At 45.9% G+C, this 18,400-nt stretch overlaps 2 protein-coding genes and 1 long non-coding RNA gene across 3 annotated transcripts; 2 read left to right on the top strand and 1 right to left on the bottom strand.

The window, feature by feature from the left end:
- Window positions 1–661: 661 nt before the first annotated feature.
- Window positions 662–2,578, top strand: LOC147979631 (uncharacterized). Its single transcript, XM_087547024.1, has one exon. The coding sequence runs from the start codon at window positions 1,248–1,250 to the stop codon at window positions 2,268–2,270; it is 1,023 nt and encodes a 340-aa protein (XP_087403150.1). The 5' UTR covers window positions 662–1,247; the 3' UTR covers window positions 2,271–2,578.
- On the top strand, window positions 2,363–5,590 carry LOC147979630 (uncharacterized). Its single transcript, XM_087515286.1, has one exon. The coding sequence runs from the start codon at window positions 2,363–2,365 to the stop codon at window positions 5,588–5,590; it is 3,228 nt and encodes a 1,075-aa protein (XP_087371412.1).
- A 4,918-nt stretch (window positions 5,591–10,508) lies between these two features.
- LOC147979629 (uncharacterized) lies at window positions 10,509–16,165 on the bottom strand. Its single transcript, XR_015618867.1, has 2 exons — window positions 10,701–16,165; window positions 10,509–10,596 (listed from the first exon to the last, which is right to left on the bottom strand). It is a non-coding gene; the product is annotated as an uncharacterized LOC147979629 (long non-coding RNA).
- Between the last annotated feature and the right edge of the window lie 2,235 nt (window positions 16,166–18,400).

Genomic DNA, 18,400 nt, shown 5'->3' with positions numbered 1-18,400 from the left:
TCAATCGAGTATGAGGCGTCAGAATTTCCTGATACAACTACGGTATCATCTGGGATCTTTAATTACAACGATCTACATGGTAATCAATCTTTTTCCTACTAAAACAGCAATTGCGAAAATTTGATTGGTATGATCACTAATTTTCGGGATTGTGTGAAATGTATCCAGATGTGAATTTGAATGACACACAAGTAACAGAGCAGAAAACAGAAGATGAACGCAAGAGAGATCATAGAAACGCCCTGCGGCGAGCTGCTTATTGCAGGAACAAGGCTAAGCGTATCGAAGATCAAAACAAACGTCCATCTGATACTTCAGGTATACGCTTACGTTCAGTATCCCTTTCGTTGTCAGGCCCTACTAATCAAGATGGCACTCCTCAGAGCCGATAAATCAAACTGGTCTAACTATGTTTTGAAAAATATGATTGAACCAGATGATATGAAAAGCTCTAGCGTTACAGAACCAATGAATGAGGGAGCAACATGTCCCCCTTCAACTGTAGACGCGTCTGTCATTCAGGACACTGTTCTAGCAAGGAGGCAAAGAGACAATGAGCGGAAACGTAACTTAACAAACAAGCAAAGGGAGCAGAAAAACGCAAGTAGGCAGAGCATGCCATCAGAAGAAAAATGACAATTTAACGGTGGAGGTCAGAGAAACAATGAATGAAAATATACGAGTGAAGCGCATGCAGCGCCGCAAAAGCATGACGGTGATTGAGAAGGGGGAGTCAAGTGCACATAGGAAGGCCAATTATGAAAGAAGGAAAAAAAACACCATGCAAAGATGCATCGCAATCCCCCTTACAGGCCTAGCAAACTCAACCTCTGAATGTCCCACTTCCCCAATCCACGCATCACCCGTCTCCCGGGCCGCACTAGATGATTCATCTGATGGTGATCCCGGGACGAACATGCCGAGATACACTGCCGGTGCTGATGGTATGAAATTGCGATTGTCAGTTTCTTATGCTCTTTCTCACCATGTCGTTCTAACATGATCCTGTCTTTTGCCGCATTCTGTACGACGACAATGCAGAAGAAGTTGATGCATTCCAACGTGGCACCATGGGCGATGAGCAGGAAACACACGACGTGATTGATGAGGAGTACTACATGTTTTGCAACGAAGGTATTGCCAACTCTACGCCATGACACTGTGTAGATTTATTGTTGTGTCCTGTATTATTTGTTACTGTTTTCAACGTGATTTTTTAACAATTGCCCATAGGATCCGATAATGACATGTTGGATGATGACGAGGAAGCGAGCATGTCTAGCGCTAAACCTAGCAAGATTGATCCATTTGACGTTGTCTACTCAAACATTCCAGACCGCACTCACATCCTGAAACTTGACGAAGATTGCAAACACTGCAATGCCAGGAAGTTTGAGTCTGAGACTGGCGGCTTCTGCTGTCGCAATGGCCAAATCCAGCTTAAGCAGCCGGAACCAATCCCAGAGCTTATGAGGCTATGGTCCAGCATGGATGCAGATTCTAGACATTTTCGGGATAACATACGGTTCTTCAACGGGCATTTCGCCTTCACAACCCTTGGCGTCAGCCTAGATGAAAACTACACGAACATGAAGTCTGGGGTGTACACATTCCGAGCACACGGTACCATCTACCACAATGTCCATTCTTTCGGGCCTAGCTCCCGTCCAGAACATCTACAATTGTACTTCTATGACGACGACCCTAACCTAAATCATCGTAAGGCGGCCACCAAGCAATTAGACCAGGATGTCGTCAAGAGGTTAGTAGACATACTCAAAGAAAACCCATACTCCCAGCAATTTAGGAGTTTGGGTTCCCACAAGGACAACCTTGATGATTATAGGATAGACCTAAACACCGATAAGAGGCTTGACCAAAGAAGATATAATAGACCGGTGTCATCTGAGGTCGCTGCTATTTGGGTTGAAGGCACTGAGCTAGCAAAAAGGTTTGACCGCAGGATAACACTTTGTGGTAACAACAACGAAAGGCATAGTATACGTGTGACCTCAGGGGCATATGACCCGTTGTCTTATCCATTATTCTATCCAATGGGGGAGCTAGGTTGGCATCCGAAGCTACCTAAACGTAATGTTTCTTGGGAGCTTGTACAAAATCATGGCTTGTGTCATGATGATGAGGATGATGCAGGTATGTCTTTTGTGTATCAATTTGTTACAAATAATTTCTTGTTTCTAAAAATAATGCTCACGCGATGGCACTCAAACTTGTGCAGAGGGGAAATAGCAGGTTATGCGTCTCCGTGAGAGACTACTACTGTTACATGCTGCAAACACGGCCTGCGATCTTCAATCCAATACTCTGTGGAGCACGCCTACTGCAGCAATGGGCGGTTGACATGTACATCAAGATTGAGAGCTGTTGGTTGAGGTGGTACAGGAAGAACCAGACGCAGATCCGTGCTGATTTGTATAAAGGAGTTGTTGATGCGATCACATCGGGGGAGACGCGAGCAAGCGCTGTTGGGGTGAGAATAGTGCTCCCTGGAACTTACCCTGGTGGCGATCGCGACATGAAGAAGAGACAAATGGATGCCATGGCAATTGTCCATACATACGGGAAGCCTGACATCTTCTTGACCATGACTTGCAACCCTAAATGGGAAGAGATAACAAATGAGTTGCTTCCTGGACAGACGGCGCAAGACCGACCTGATATTGTGTCTCGCGTGTTCTATGGCAAACTAGAGGCTATGAAAGACTTGTTGCTCAAGAAGATGGTCATGGGTGTTGTTGTTGCTTATGTTTACGTAGTCGAGTTCCAGAAGAGAGGCCTCCCCCACGCACATTTTTTGTTGATCATGGATTCAAATTATAAGCTTCTTGTCCCAGAGCAGTATGACCGGCTCATTTCCGCAGAGCTCCCAGACAAACAGAAGTATCCGGAATTGTATGCAATGATGGCAAAACATATGATGCACGGACCATGCGGTGCTCTCAACCCGAAGAATGTTTGCATGCAAGATAATGAATGCAAGTGCAGATACCCGCGGCCGTTCAATGAGAACACGATACAAGGCAAGGACTCATACCCAGTTTATCGGCGTAGAGACGATGGTAGACGTGCTAAGGTTCGAGGGAAAATGTTGGACAACCGATGGGTTGTGCCATATAACCCTTACCTTCTGCGGATGTTTAATTGCCACATCAACGTCGAGGTCTGCTCTAGCATAAAGGCTGTAAAATACATTTATAAGTACATTTATAAGGGACATGATAAGGCTTCTTTCAGCATCGACCAGCCAGACGCTGATGGCAACATTGATGAGATCAAGAGATACGTTGACGCAAGATGGGTCACCCCTCCGGAGGCTATGTGGAGGATATTTGGTTTCCCACTGTGTGCCAATCACCTGCCTGTCTTGCAGTTGCCTCTTCATCTCCCGAATATGCACAAGGTTGCATTCAATGCACAGGCTGACTTGAAGAATGTTGTATCCTCCGAGAATGCTTCAAAATCCATGTTAACGGAGTATTTCAAGGCAAACGAAGAACACCCTTGGGCAAGGCATATATTGTACAAGGATTTCCCCGGAAGCTTCACGTGGGAGAAGAAAAAGAAGTTCTGGAAGAGGCGGGTGGAGCGTTTTCAAATAGGTCGTATCGTGTCTGCCAATCCTGCCGAGGGGGAGCGATACTACCTTCGTGTGTTGTTGAACCATGTTCCGGGGAAAACATCATTTGAGGACTTGCTCACTGTCGACAGCGTGGTATGTGGGAGCTTTAGAGAGGCTGGTGAAAGGTTGGGACTCATCGAGGCAGACAACACGCTCGACGACTGTCTTACTGAGGCGGAGCAGTGGGCTATGCCATGTTCTCTTAGGAGGCTCTTTGCAACAATATTGGTGCACTGCGAGCCAGGCGACGTGCGCGGTTTATGGGATAGACACCTCGAGCCTATGTCCGATGACTACCATCGGACACGCACGTCCCCGAACAAGGTGGAGCAGATGGTGTTGCTTGACATTAGGGGTATGTTGCAGTCTATGGGTAAAGACATTATTGATTTCGCTCTTCCAACGATTGATGATGCGTTTGACCCAACCGAGGGCGAGGCCAAAGAGATCATCGAGGAATCAACTGTTGAGTTTGATGAAAGTGACACTAAATTGTCATCTTCCCTGAATTTTGAGCAAAGGGCTGCATACGACGAAATACTAGCGGCTGTTGAACGCGGTGATGGGGGTATATTCTTTGTTGATGGCCCTGGAGGTACGGGGAAGACCTTCCTCTACAGGGTGATGCTCGCCAAGGTGAGGCGCGAGGGCAAGATTGCTATCGCTACCGCGACGTCGGGCGTCGCTGCTTCTATCATGCCTGGCGGCAGGACTGCCCACTCAAGGTTCAAAATCCCACTGAGTTGCGATGATGGAGCGTCGTGCAGCTTCACCAAGCAGAGTGGGACCGCCAAGCTGCTAAGGATGGCCTCATTGATACTATGGGACGAGGCCAGCATGACTAAGCGACAAGTGGTTGAGGCATTAGACAATAGCATGCGCGACATCATGGGAATACACGACCTACCCTTTGGAGGAAAGACTGTTGTTTTTGGCGGGGACTTTAGGCAGGTGCTTCCGGTCGTCAGAAGGGGGTCACGCGGCCAGATAATTGATGCAAGCCTCCGAAGTTCTCATCTATGGAAGAGTATGCGGCAGCTTCGGCTCATCACCAACATGAGGGCTGGTAATGACACGTGGTTTGCAGATTACTTGCTCAGGGTCGGTAATGGCACTGAGGAAGCCGACGACCAATGCAACATACTACTCCCTGATGATATTTGTCTGCCATCTACAGGCGAGGTTGACGACCTGGAGAAGCTGATTGACCACGTGTTTCCAAGTCTAGATGAAAACATGGCAGATTCGAGTTACATGACATCTCGCGCAATCCTTTCCACGACAAATGACAACGTCGACAAGATAAACATCCGCATGATAGAACGTTTCCAAGGAGATGAAGTAATCTACCATAGCTTTGACAGTGCGGAGGACGACCCATATGGCTACTATGCTCCTGAGTTTCTAAACGGATTGACTCCCAATGGTCTTCCTCCGCATGCACTCAAACTAAAGCTGAACTGCCCTGTGATACTTCTAAGGAACATTGATCCAGCTAACGGTCTGTGTAACGGGACTAGGCTTGTTGTTAGAGGTTTTGAGAGGAACACCATTGATGCAGAAATCGTGATTGGACAACACGCTGGTAGGAGGGTCTTCCTTCCTCGAATACCTCTATGCCCATCTGACAACGACATGTTTCCTTTCAAGTTTAAGAGGAAGCAATTTCCTATAAGGCTTAGCTTTGCTATGACGATTAACAAGGCTCAAGGGCAGACCATCCCAATTGTTGGTGTGTATCTACCTAATCCAGTGTTCTCTCATGGTCAACTCTATGTTGCTTTGTCTCGAGCCACCGCGAAGAGAAACATTAAAATACTTATTCAGAAGGAGAAGCCAAAGGATAAGGCCAAGAAGCAACTTAACAACCCGAAGAAGTGTAAAAGACCGACCGTGTCCTTGCTGACCTCAATGAAGAACATCGTCTACAAGGAAGTACTTACAGGCTGAAGTCTGTTCTTATAAGACCTGCTGTATTTATATATGCAATTTACTCTTCCGATGGTCAAGAATTGCTGTAATTCGGTTCTATGACATATTTTTTCATTTGGTATCTTGGTTGTTAGAGGTATACACCAATCAGTTCAAGTAATAACTGCATTTCAATAAATGTATATTGTGCTATGTGTAATCTGACATTGTACATGTCACACATGTTGGGGAACGTAGCAGAAAACAAAAATTTTCCTACGGTTTCACCAAGATCCATCTATGAGTTCATCTAGCAACGAGTGATCGGATACATCTACATACCTTTGTAGATCGCGAGCAGAAGCGTTCAAAGAACGGGGATGATGTAGTCGAACACGACGTGATCCAAATCACCGGAGATCCTAGCACCGAACGGACGGCACCTCCGCGTTCAACACACGTACGGTTAGCGTAACGTCTCCTTCTTCTTGATCCAGCAAGGGGAAAGGAGAGGTTGAGGAAGATGGCTCCAGCAACAGCACGACGGCGTGGTGATGGTGAAGCTGCAGTACTCCGTCAGGGCTTCACCAAGCACTATGGAGGAGGAGGGGTTGTTGGAGAGGGAGAAGGAGGCAACCAAAGGCATGGATGAAAAGCCCTCCTCCCCCCACTATATATAGGAGGGCCAAGGGGGGGGGCGCCGGCCCTAGGAGATCCAATCTCCTAGGGGGGCGCCGGCCAAGGGAGGTTTCCCTCCCCCCCAAGGCACCTAGGAGGTGCCTTCCACCAGTGGGACTCTTCCCTTTTGTGAACCCTAGGCTCATGGGCCTATTGGGGCTGGTGCCCTTGGCCCATGTAGGCCAAGGCGCACCCCCTACAGCCCATGTGGCCCCCCGGGGCAGGTGGCCCCACCCGGTGGACCCCCTGGGACCCTTCCGGTGGTCCCGGTACAATACCGATAACCCCGAAACTTGTCCCGATGGCCGAAATAGCACTTCCTATATATAATTCTTTACCTCCGGACCATTCCGGAACTCCTCGTGACGTCCGGGATCTCATCCGGGACTCCGAACAACATTCGGGTTACTGCATATACATATCCCTACAAACCTAGCGTCACCAAACCTTAAGTGTGTAGACCCTACGGGTTCGGGAGACATGCAGACATGACCGAGACGACTCTCCGGTCAATAACCAACAGCGGGATCTGGATACCCATGTTGGCTCCCACATGCTCCACGATGATCTCATCGGATGAACCACGATGTCGAGGATTCAAGCAACTCCGTATGCAATTCCCTTTGTCAATCGATATGTTACTTGCCCGAGATTCGATCGTCGGTATCCCAATACCTCGTTCAATCTCGTTACCGGCAAGTCACTTTACTCGTACCGTAATGCATGATCCCGTGACCAGACACTTGGTCACTTTGAGCTCATAATGATGATGCATTACCGAGTGGGCCCAGTGATACCTCTCCGTCATACAGAGTGACAAATCCCAGTCTTGATCCGTGTCAACCCAACAGACACTTTCGGAGATACCCGTAGTCTACCTTTATAGTCACCCAGTTACGTTGTGACGTTTGGTATACCCAAAGCACTCCTACGGTATCCGGGAGTTACACGATCTCATGGTCTAAGGAAAAGATACTTGACATTGGAAAAACTCTAGCAAACGAACTATACGATCTTTATGCTATGTTTAGGATTGGGTCTTGTCCATCACATCATTCTCCTAATGATGTGATCTCGTTATCAATGACATCCAATGTCCATAGTCAGGAAACCATGACTATCTGTCGATCAACGAACTAGTCAACTAGAGGCTTACTAGGGACATGTTGGTGTCTGTTATTCACACATGTATTACGATTTCCAGATAACACAATTATAGCATGAATAAAGACAATTATCATGAACAAGGAAATATAATAATAATGCTTTTATTATTGCCTCTAGGGCATATTTCCAACAGTCTCCCACTTGCACTAGAGTCAATAATCTAGTTACATTGTGATGAATCGAACACCCATGGAATTCTGGTGTTGATCATGTTTTACCCTAGGGAGAGGTTTAGTCAACGGATCTGCTACATTCAGGTCCGTATGTACTTTACAAATATCTATGTCTCCATCTTGAACATTTTCACGAATGGAGTTGAAACGACGCTTGATGTGCCTTGTCTTCTTGTGAAACCTGGGCTCCTTGGCAAGTGCAATAGCTCCAGTGTTGTCACAGAAGAGTTTGATTGGCCCCGACGCATTGGGTATGACTCCTAGGTTGGTGATGAACTCCTTCACCCATATTGCTTCATGTGCTGCCTCCGAGGCTGCCATGTACTCCGCTTCACATGTAGATCCTGCCACGACACTCTGCTTGCAACTGCACCAGCTTACTGCCCCACCATTCAAAATATACACGTATCCGGTTTGTGACTTTGAGTCATCCAGATCTGTGTCGAAGGTAGCGTCGACGTAACCCTTTACGACGAGCTCTTCGTCACCTCCATAAACGAGAAACATTTCCTTAGTCCTTTTCAGGTACTTCAGGATATTCTTGACCGCTGTCCAGTGTTCCTTGCCGAGATTACTTTGGTACCTTCCTACCAAACTTACGGCAAGGTTTACATCAGGTCTGGTACACAGCATGGCATACATAATAGAACCTATGGCTGAGGCATAGGGGATGACGCTCATCTCTTCTATATCTTCTGCCGTGGTCGGACATTAAGCTGAGCTCATTTTCACACCTTGCAACACAGGCAAGAACCCCTTCTTAGACTGATCCATATTGAACTTCTTCAATATCTTATCAAGGTATGTGCTTTGTGAAAGACCTATGAGGCGTCTTGATCTATCTCTATAGATCTTGATGCCTAATATATAAGCAGCTTCTCCAAGGTCCTTCATTGAAAAACTCTTATTCAAGTAGGCCTTGATGCTGTCCAAGAGTTCTATATCATTTCCCATCAAAAGTATGTCATCTACATATAGTATGAGAAATGCTACAGAGCTCCCACTCACTTTCTTGTAAACGCAGGCTTCTCCATAAGTCTGCGTAAACCCAAACGCTTTGATCATCTCATCAAAGCGAATGTTCCAACTCCGAGATGCTTGCACCAGCCCATAAATCGAGCGTTGGAGCTTGCACACCTTGTTAGCATTCTTAGGATCGACAAAACCTTCCGGCTACATCATATACAATTCTTCCTTAAGGAAACCATTAAGGAATGCCGTTTTGACATCCATTTGCCATATTTCATAATCGTAGAATGCGGCAATTGCTAACATGATTCGGACGGACTTTAGCTTCGCTACCGGTGAGAAAGTCTCATCGTAGTCAACCCCTTGAACTTGTCGATAACCCTTAGCGACAAGCCTAGCTTTATAGATGGTCACATTACCATCCGCGTCTGTCTTCTTCTTAAAGATCCATTTATTTTCTATGGCTCGCCGTTCAACGGGCAAGTCAGTCAAAGTCCATACTTCGTTTTCATACATGGATCCTATCTCGAATTTCATGGCTTCTAGCCATTTGTCGGAATCCGGGCCCGCCATCGCTTCTTCATAGTTCGAAGGTTCACCGTTGTCTAACAACATGATTTCCAAGACAGGGTTGCCGTACCACTCTGGTGCGGAACGTGTCCTTGTGGACCTTCGAATTTCAGTAGGAGTTTGATCAGAAGTATCTTGATCATCATCAATAACTTCCTCTCTAGTCGGTGCAGGCACCCCAGGAACATTTTCTTGAGTTGCGCCATTTTCCGGTTCAAGAGGTAACACTTCATCAAGTTCTACTTTCCTCCCACTTACTTCTTTCGAGAGAAACTCTTTCTCTAGAAAGAATCCATTCTTGGCAACAAAGATCTTGCCTTCGGATCTGAGGTAGAAGGTATACCCAACAGTTTCTTTAGGGTATCCTATGAAGACGCATTTTTCCGACTTGGGTTCGAGCTTTTCAGGTTGAAGTTTCTTGACATAAGCATCGCATCCCCAAACTTTTAGAAACGACAGCTTAGGTTTCTTCCCAAATCATAATTCAAACGGTATCGTCTCAACGGATTTCAACGGAGCCCTATTTAAAGTGAATGCGGCAGTCTCTAAAGCATAGCCCCAAAAAGATAGCGGTAAATCGGTAAGAGACATCATAGATCGTACCATATCTAATAAAGTGCGATTACGACGTTCGGACACAGCATTACGCTGAGGTGTTCCAGGCGGCGTGAGTTGTGAAACTATTCCACATTTTCTTAAGTGTGTGCCAAATTCGTGACTCAAGTATTCTCCTCCACGATCTGATCGTAGAAACTTGATTTTCCTGTCACGTTGATTCTCAACCTCACTCTGAAATTCCTTGGAACTTTTCAAAGGTTTCAGACTTGTGTTTCATTAAGTAGATATACCCATATCTACTCAAATCATCAGTGAGGGTGAGGACATAACGATAGCCACCGCGAGCCTCAACACTCATTGGACCGCACACATCAGTATGTATGATTTTCAATAAGTTGGTTGCTCGCTCCATTGTTCCTGAAAACGGAGTCTTGGTCATCTTACCCATGAGGCATGGTTCGCACGTGTCAAATGATTCGTAATCAAGAGACTCTAAAAGTCCATCTGCATGGAGCTTCTTCATGCGTTTGACACCTATGTGACCAAGGCGGCAGTGCCACAAGTATGTGGGACTATCATTATCAACTTTACATCTTTTGGTACTCACACTATGAATATGTGTAGCATTATGCTCGAGATTCATTAAGAATAAACCATTCACCATAGGAGCATGACCATAAAACATATCTCTCATATAAATAGAACAACCATTATTTTCGGATTTAAATGAGTAGCCATCTCGAATTAAACGAGATCCGATACAATGTTCATGCTCAAAGCTGGCACTAAATAACAATTATTAAGGTTTAAAACTAATCCCGAAGGTAAATGTAGAGGTAGCGTGCCGACGGCGATCACATTGACCTTGGAACCATTCCCGACGCGCATCGTCACCTCGTCCTTTACCAGTCTCTGCTTATTCCGCAGCCCCTGCTTTGAGTTACAAATGTGAGCAACTGCACCGGTATCAAATACCCAGGAGCTACTACGGGTACTAGTAAGGTACACATCAATTACATGTATATCATATATACCTTTTGTTTTGCCGGCCTTCTTGTCCGCTAAGTATTTGGGGCAGTTCCGCTTCCAGTGACCACTTCCCTTGCAATAAAAGCACTCAGTCTCGGGCTTGGGTCCATTCTTTGACTTCTTCCCAGCAGCTTGCTTGCCGGACGCGGCAACTCCTTTGTCGTCCTTCTTGAAGTTCTTTTTACCCTTGCCCTTCTTGAACTTAGTGGTTTTATTCACCATCAACACTTGATGTTCCTTCTTGACTTCTACCTCTGCTGATTTCAGCATTGAAAATACCTCAGGAATGGTCTTTTCCATCCCCTGCATATTGAAGTTCATCACAAAGCTCTTGTAGCTTGATGGAAGCGACTGGAGGATTCTGTCAATGACCGCATCATCCGGGAGATTAACTCCCAGCTGAGTCAAGCGGTTATGTAACCCAAACATAGTAAGTATGTGCTCACTGACAGAACTATTTTCCTCCATCTTACAGCTGAAGAATTTGTCGGAGACTTCATATCTCTCGACCCGGGCATGAGCTTGAAAAATCATTTTCAGCTCTTCGAACATCTCATATGCTCCATGTCTCTCAAAACGCTTTTGGAGCCCCGGCTCTAGGCTGTAAAGCATGCCACACTGAACGAGGGAGTAGTCATCGACACGTGTCTGTCAAGCGTTCATAACGTCTTGGTTCTGTGGGACGGGTGCGTCACCTAGCGGTGCTTGTAGGACATATTCTTTCTTGGCAGCTATGAGGATGATCCTCAGGTTCCGGACCCAGTCTGTATAGTTGCTGCCATCGTCTTTCAGCTTGGTTTTCTCTAGGAACGCATTGAAGTTGAGGACTACGTTGGCCATTTGATCTACAAGACATATTGCAAAGATTTTTAGACTAAGTTCATGATAATAAAGTTCATTTAATCAAATTATTCAATGAACTCCCACTTAGATAGACATCCCTCTGCTAGTCATCTAAGTATAATATGATCCGAGTCAACTAGGCCGTGTCCGATCATCACGTGAGACGAACTAGTCAACGTCGGTGAACATCTTCATGTTGATCGTATCTTCTATACGACTCATGCTCGACCTTTCGGTCTTCTGTGTTCCGAGGCCATGTCTATACACATGCTAGGCTCGTCAAGTCAACCTAAGTGTTTGCATGTGTAAATCTGTCTTACACCCATTGTATGTGAACGTTTGAATCAAACATCCGATCATCACGTGGTGCATTGAAACAACAAACTGTCGCAACGGTGCACAGTTAGGGGGAACACTTTCTTGAAATTATTATGAGGGATCATCTTATTTACTACCGTTGTTCTAAGTAAACAAGATGCAAAACATGATAAACATCAAATGCAATCAAATAATAATAGTGACATGATATGGCCATTATCACATAGCTCCTTTGATCTCCATCTTGGGGCTCCATGATCATCTTGTCACCGGCTTGACACCATGATCTCCATCATCATGATCCCCATCATCGTGTCTCCATGAAGTTGCTCGCCAACTATTACTTCTACTACTATGGCTAACGTGTTTAGCAATAAAGTAAAGTAATTTACATGGCGTTTCTCAATGACACGCAGGTCATACAAAAAATAAAGACAACTCCTATGGCTCCTGCCGGTTGTCATACTCATCGACATGCAAGTCGTGATTCCTATTACAATAGCATGAACAACTCATACATCACATATATATCATTCATCATTCATCACAACTTTGGCCATATCATATCACAAAGCACTTGCTGCAAAAACAAGTTAGACGTCCTCTAATTGTTGTTGCAAGTTTTACGTGGCTGAATTAGGGTTCTAGCAAGAACGTTTTCTTACCTACGTGAAAGCCACAACGTGTTTTGTCAACTTCTATTTACCCTTCATAAGGACCCTTTTCATCGAATCCGCTCCAACTAAAACGGGAGAGACAGACACCCGCCAGCCACCTTATGCAACTAGTGCATGTTAGTCGGTGGAACCGGTCTCACGTAAGCGTACGTGTAAGGTTGGTCCGGGTCGCTTCATCCCACAATACCGTTGAAGCAAGATAAGACTAGTAGCGGCAAGAAAGTTGACAACATCTACGCCCACAACAAATTGTGTTCTACTCGCGCAAGAAGAACTACGCATAGACCTAGCTCATGATGCCACTGTGGGGAACGTAGCAGAAAACAAAAAATTTCCTACAGTTTCACCAAGATCCATCTATGAGTTCATCTAGCAACGAGTGATCGGATACATCTACATACCTTTGTAGATCGCGAGCGGAAGCGTTCAAAGAACGGGGATGATGTAGTCGAACACGACGTGATCCAAATCACCGGAGATCCTAGCGCCGAACGGACGGCACCTCCGCGTTCAACACACGTACGGTTAGCATAACGTCTCCTTCTTGATCCAGCAAGGGGAAAGGAGGGGTTGAGGAAGATGGCTCCAGCAACAGCACGACGGCGTGGTGATGGTGAAGCTGCAGTACTCCGTCAGGGCTTCGCCAAGCACTATGGAGGAGGAGAGGTTGTTGGAGAGGGAGAAGGAGGCAACCAAAGGCATGGATGAAAAGCCCTCCTTCCCCCACTATATATAGGAGGGCCAGGGGGGCGCCGGCCCTAGGAGATCCAATCTCCTAGGGGGTGCGGCGGCCAAGGGAGGTTTCCCTCCCCCCCAAGGCACCTAGGAGGTGCCTTCCACCAGTGGGACTCTTCCCTTTTGTGAACCCTAGGCTCATGGGCCTATTGGGCTGGTGCCCTTGGCCCATGTAGGCCAAGGCGCACCCCCTACAGCCCATGTGGCCCCCCGGGGCAGGTGGCCCCACCCGGTGGACCCCCCGGGACCCTTCCGGTGGTCCCGGTACAATACCGATAACCCCGAAACTTGTCCCGATGGCCGAAATAGCACTTCCTATATATAATTCTTTACCTCCGGACCATTCTGGAACTCCTCGTGACGTCCGGGATCTCATCCGGGACTCCGAACAACATTCGGGTTACTGCATATACATATCCCTACAACCCTAGCGTCACCAAACCTTAAGTGTGTAGACCCTACGGGTTCGGGAGACATGCAGACATGACCGAGACGACTCTCCGGTCAATAACCAACAGCGGGATCTGGATACCCATGTTGGCTCCCACATGCTCCACGATGATCTCATCGGATGAACCACGATGTCGAGGATTCAAGCAACTCCGTATGCAATTCCCTTTGTCAATCGATATGTTACTTGCCCGAGATTCGATCGTCGGTATCCCAATACCTCGTTCAATCTCGTTACCGGCAAGTCACTTTACTCGTACCGTAATGCATGATCCCGTGACCAGACACTTGGTCACTTTGAGCTCATAATGATGATGCATTACCGAGTGGGCCCAGTGATACCTCTCCGTCATACAGAGTGACAAATCCCAGTCTTGATCCGTGTCAACCCAACAGACACTTTCGGAGATACCCGTAGTCTACCTTTATAGTCACCCAGTTACGTTGTGACGTTTGGTATACCCAAAGCACTCCTACGGTATCCGGGAGTTACACGATCTCATGGTCTAAGGAAAAGATACTTGACATTGGAAAAACTCTAGCAAACGAACTATACGATCTTTATGCTATGTTTAGGATTGGGTCTTGTCCATCACATCATTCTCCTAATGATGTGATCTCGTTATCAATGACATCCAATGTCCATAGTCAGGAAACCATGACTATCTGTCGATCAACGAACTAGTCAACTAGAGGCTTACTAGGGACATGTTGGTGTCTGTTATTCACACATGTATTACGATTTCCAGATAACACAATTATAGCATGAATAAAGACAATTATCATGAACAAGGAAATATAATAATAATGCTTTTATTATTGCCTCTAGGGCATATTTCCAACAACACATCGTACTGTGTTATGTGTAATACTAGAATCAGAAATAATGATTGGCTTCATGAAGATCTGCATCATGTTTAATTATTATTTTTACCTTTATCACTGTTATTTGCTTTCCACTATCGCAATGTTTCTGGCAATGTACATGTCACACAGCGTACCGTGTTATTTGTAATCTGAGATTCCGAAATAATGTGTGGCTTCATATAGAGCATATTCCGAAATAATGTTTTAGTACATACAGGATTAGGTCATAACAATGTATTTTTAATGATCATATCTTTAAATGTCACATGAAAATAGAACATATCCTAACTTTTCTAACCATTTTCTGTTATTTGCTTGAGGAACAAGCAACATGAATATTTGTATTCAAGCTCCCAACAAAGTTACTACTGTTGTCACAGAAATATAGTTCTGTTGTGTGTATACTTAATTTCCCAAGATGTAGATTTTATTCTTATCTTACATGTTAGTTTTTTTCTTTTTCTGCTTGTGAAAAACTCAGTTTAAAAAAATAGGTCCTCATTCTAAAGGAGTAACTTCTTGAACCAGCAGTAGATATTGTGTCGGGAAGGACGAGGAGCAGGAGCATTGGTTCAGATTTTCTCTGCTGGCCTTGTGTTTGTTTACCGATTATTGGCTTGACATGAAGATTGATCAGGTGTGTGGATGTCATGTGCATGTTCTTCTTAGTTTCAATACACTTTAATTGGATTATACTTCAAGTACTCCGAGTACTTGCTCTTGTAAACTGACAACTACGTTTTTGTTTGCATTTTAACCCTTGTCAGTATGTTTTCCAAGCTACATGGCATGTTGCAACGCTCTTCGGAGTCAAACCCTTGGGATGGTCCCTCAAACATGATGGGTCTAGCTATTACAAATTAACCAAGATCAGCAAGACTAAGAAAATACATGTTTGACACTATTTGAGATGGTCCCTCAAACAGCCACGCCGCCACACCTGTCGACCCCTACGCAGCACACCCACCCCTGCGGTTGGCCAGCGTGGCGGTGGCGGCCCGGCTCCAGCGCGCCGGCGACCGCGGCGGAGGCCCCGGAGGCGGTCGTCGGGGCGGGCGGTGCGAGGTGGGAGCCGATGGGCGCGCGGGAGTACTACGACTACCGGCGGGCCATCTACGGCGACATCACGCACAAGGCCATCCTCGTCGACGCTGCCGGCACCATCCTCGCCCCCACCGAGTCCATGGCCCAGGTCGGCCTACGCCCTTCCCCCATATACCGCAACTCCAATTCATGTTCCTCTGTTTGTTCCACTCAATTCTGCTGGTCGTTCCCATGGTTGACGGAGGCTTGCATGTTTTCTATGCGGTGCACATGCTGAGACAATGCGTGGCATTTGGATCGACCTGATCCGTGCTCCCATAGCCCGTTCCGTTCGTGTATGTTCGTAGATTCGGGTTGTGAGAACCTGGGCAGATTTGTTTCTGCTATTCATTTCTGGGTTGTGTGGATTTGTTTCTTCATGCATAACGAATTACTGATAAAGATCTCCCTTTCCTCTGTTAATTGGGTATGCATATGGTGGTTTGATTAATATGGCTTGTGTTCTAAATGTTAATTCAGGTGTACAGAACAATTCAGGTGTACAGAACAGTAGGCGAAAAGTATGGGGTGAAGTACTCGGAGGACGAGATCTTGATGAGGACCTCGAGGCCTCGGAGAGCCCCTCCGAACAAGACGCGCACGGGAGCTCTGCCTTGATGGGGAAAGCAGCGGAGTTGGTGCAGTGGCGAATGTGGGCGGGGTCGGCCGTGGAGGGAGACTTGCTGGTTGGAGCAGTAGGAGCAAGAAGGTTGAGGCGGTTCAGGTTTGTCTCTATCTTCCTCCCCCCCCCCCCTCTTTCCCCCCTTGTCTCATGGATGAGGTCGTTGGTGCACGCAAGGAGTGGGTCGAACACGAATCGTAGCAAGAGCAAGGAGCTAGACGTGGTTCATGGTTTACCTTTAGTTCCTCTCTCTCTAGATCTCTTGACATGGGTCTTTTTGTCCATATAATGAGCCATGAAGTTGTAAGTTCATGTTCTTTATATTTGTACATATATTTAACTGCATTAGTGAATGTTCTGGGTCTGATACAGTAGCTAAGCTTAGGTGATTCCTCATGTTCTATGTGGATCGCATAGAAAATAGAAATCCTAATTTCTGAAAATAGACTGAATCATGTATATATTTGCAGGGCAAGACAAGAACATTTAGTTGGATCCAGAGTATTGAGATTGCAGAGGACTCAACAAAGGGTCTGCACTTATTCTATAAATTCAGTATCACGTTAGTGCCTCTGTTTAGTGATTATATAGAACTACCTTTTGAACTTGCAGAAATTGAATGCATATAAGAATCGAGGACCTTTACTGTGGATGCATGATGATGATCATCCACCGAGCAGCACATCATCTTGGAAAAGCATATGCGAATTTCTGCTAGGTTTGCTTCTCCGGTTGTCCCTCCCATCAACTCTCTCAGCTCCCAAACCATTAACCCCGTCCTGGTTGTTCCTATATTTTCTTTTTGTTTTGTTTTTACCAATGCACTTTTCTTGACATGTTTTAATGTGTTCCTTCCTACGGCCAGCTCGACCATTTGCTCCGCAGGGAGTTTTTAGCTCAGAAGGAGCAAATAATTTGAGAATGCATTGGTCTTTTCTGCGATCTATTGTTCCTAAGTCATAACTTGTTCCTTTTCTTTTTCTTAGCTGCATGTTTTCATCCAAGTCAGAATTTTTATGTGCACTTGATAACTAACCATGCTTGTACAGAGACACATAATACAGCACATTCGTTCCATAGGTAGGTGTAGGGTTAACCAATAATAATTGCCTCCATTTTATTTTCTAAAACTTACATTCAAAATATGTCCCTTTAGGGGATCCCCTAGAGTGTACAACATACCAGTATGCAAGGACTAATCAGTAGTCTTGTATGCTTTTTTTTGTGCTTACATGTCTAAAATTTGTTAAGATGGATGTCAAGCATGCTTTAGTTGTAGATTCCCTAAGTTCATTGTGTCACACCCTAGTTTAGTTCAAGCATTAGAGTGTGCATCATGTTTAATTTTCTCCAAAATTTGAAATGGGGAAGACAGAACCCCCAACACCCCCCTCCCCGAAACAACTAGGGTTTACTAAAATTATTTTCAATGAACCTGAAATGCCCTTCTAAAAAGTTCACTCCCTTTGCCTTGGGTTAGAACCTCTGGCAAAATTGGTGCACAATTTTCTAGGTCAACAGAAGGTCATTGAATTAAATCATAAGTATTTAAGTTTGGGCATTAAATGCTATAGAATAATTTAAATGCTCAAATAATTCTGAAAATAAATGTTTGCTGTTCAAAATTTTCTAAACAGAGCCCACAATTATTTTCAGGATTTTTAGAAACATTTTAGTATTTTTAATAAAGCCCAACAGTTGCAGTTAAATAGAAAAAGAAAAAGAAATCAAAAAAAAGAGAGAGAGGGAAACTACCTGGGCTTTACCTGTGTTGCCTTACCTGTGTTGGCCCAGCCCACCTGGCTCGGCCCAGCCGACTGGCCAGCGCCAGTCACCCCCTACCTCGCACCAGAAGGCAAGGGCGCGTGCTCGCCGCGCGCCGACCACGCGCCGGCCACCTCCTGCTTCTGCCGACGCCCTGGAGACGTCCAGGGATGCCACGCCAACCCCCACGTCCCCCTCTCATCCTCCCTCACTTTCCCCCTCGTCTCCCTCACCCTCTCCCGCGATGGCCGAGCGCGTTCCTCGCCGCCGTTCGCCGTAGACGTCACCAGAGCCACCCCCTCGCCCCTCCGACATGCCCAATAGCTCCGCCTCGTCGCCCTGGACC

Source organism: Triticum urartu, chromosome 3A (genome assembly GCF_056163025.1).
Source record: "Triticum urartu cultivar PI428250 chromosome 3A, HENAU_Tu73, whole genome shotgun sequence".
In the NCBI taxonomy this organism is placed as follows: Eukaryota; Viridiplantae; Streptophyta; class Magnoliopsida; order Poales; family Poaceae; genus Triticum; species Triticum urartu.
Note: the sequence above shows the minus strand (reverse complement) of the source record. Positions and strands in the feature narration are given on the sequence as shown.

Coding starts and splice junctions, on each gene's coding strand:
- LOC147979631 (XM_087547024.1), top strand. CDS start 1,248: ATGTTGGATGATGACGAGGAAGCGAGCATGTCTAGCGCTAAACCTAGC.
- LOC147979630 (XM_087515286.1), top strand. CDS start 2,363: ATGTACATCAAGATTGAGAGCTGTTGGTTGAGGTGGTACAGGAAGAAC.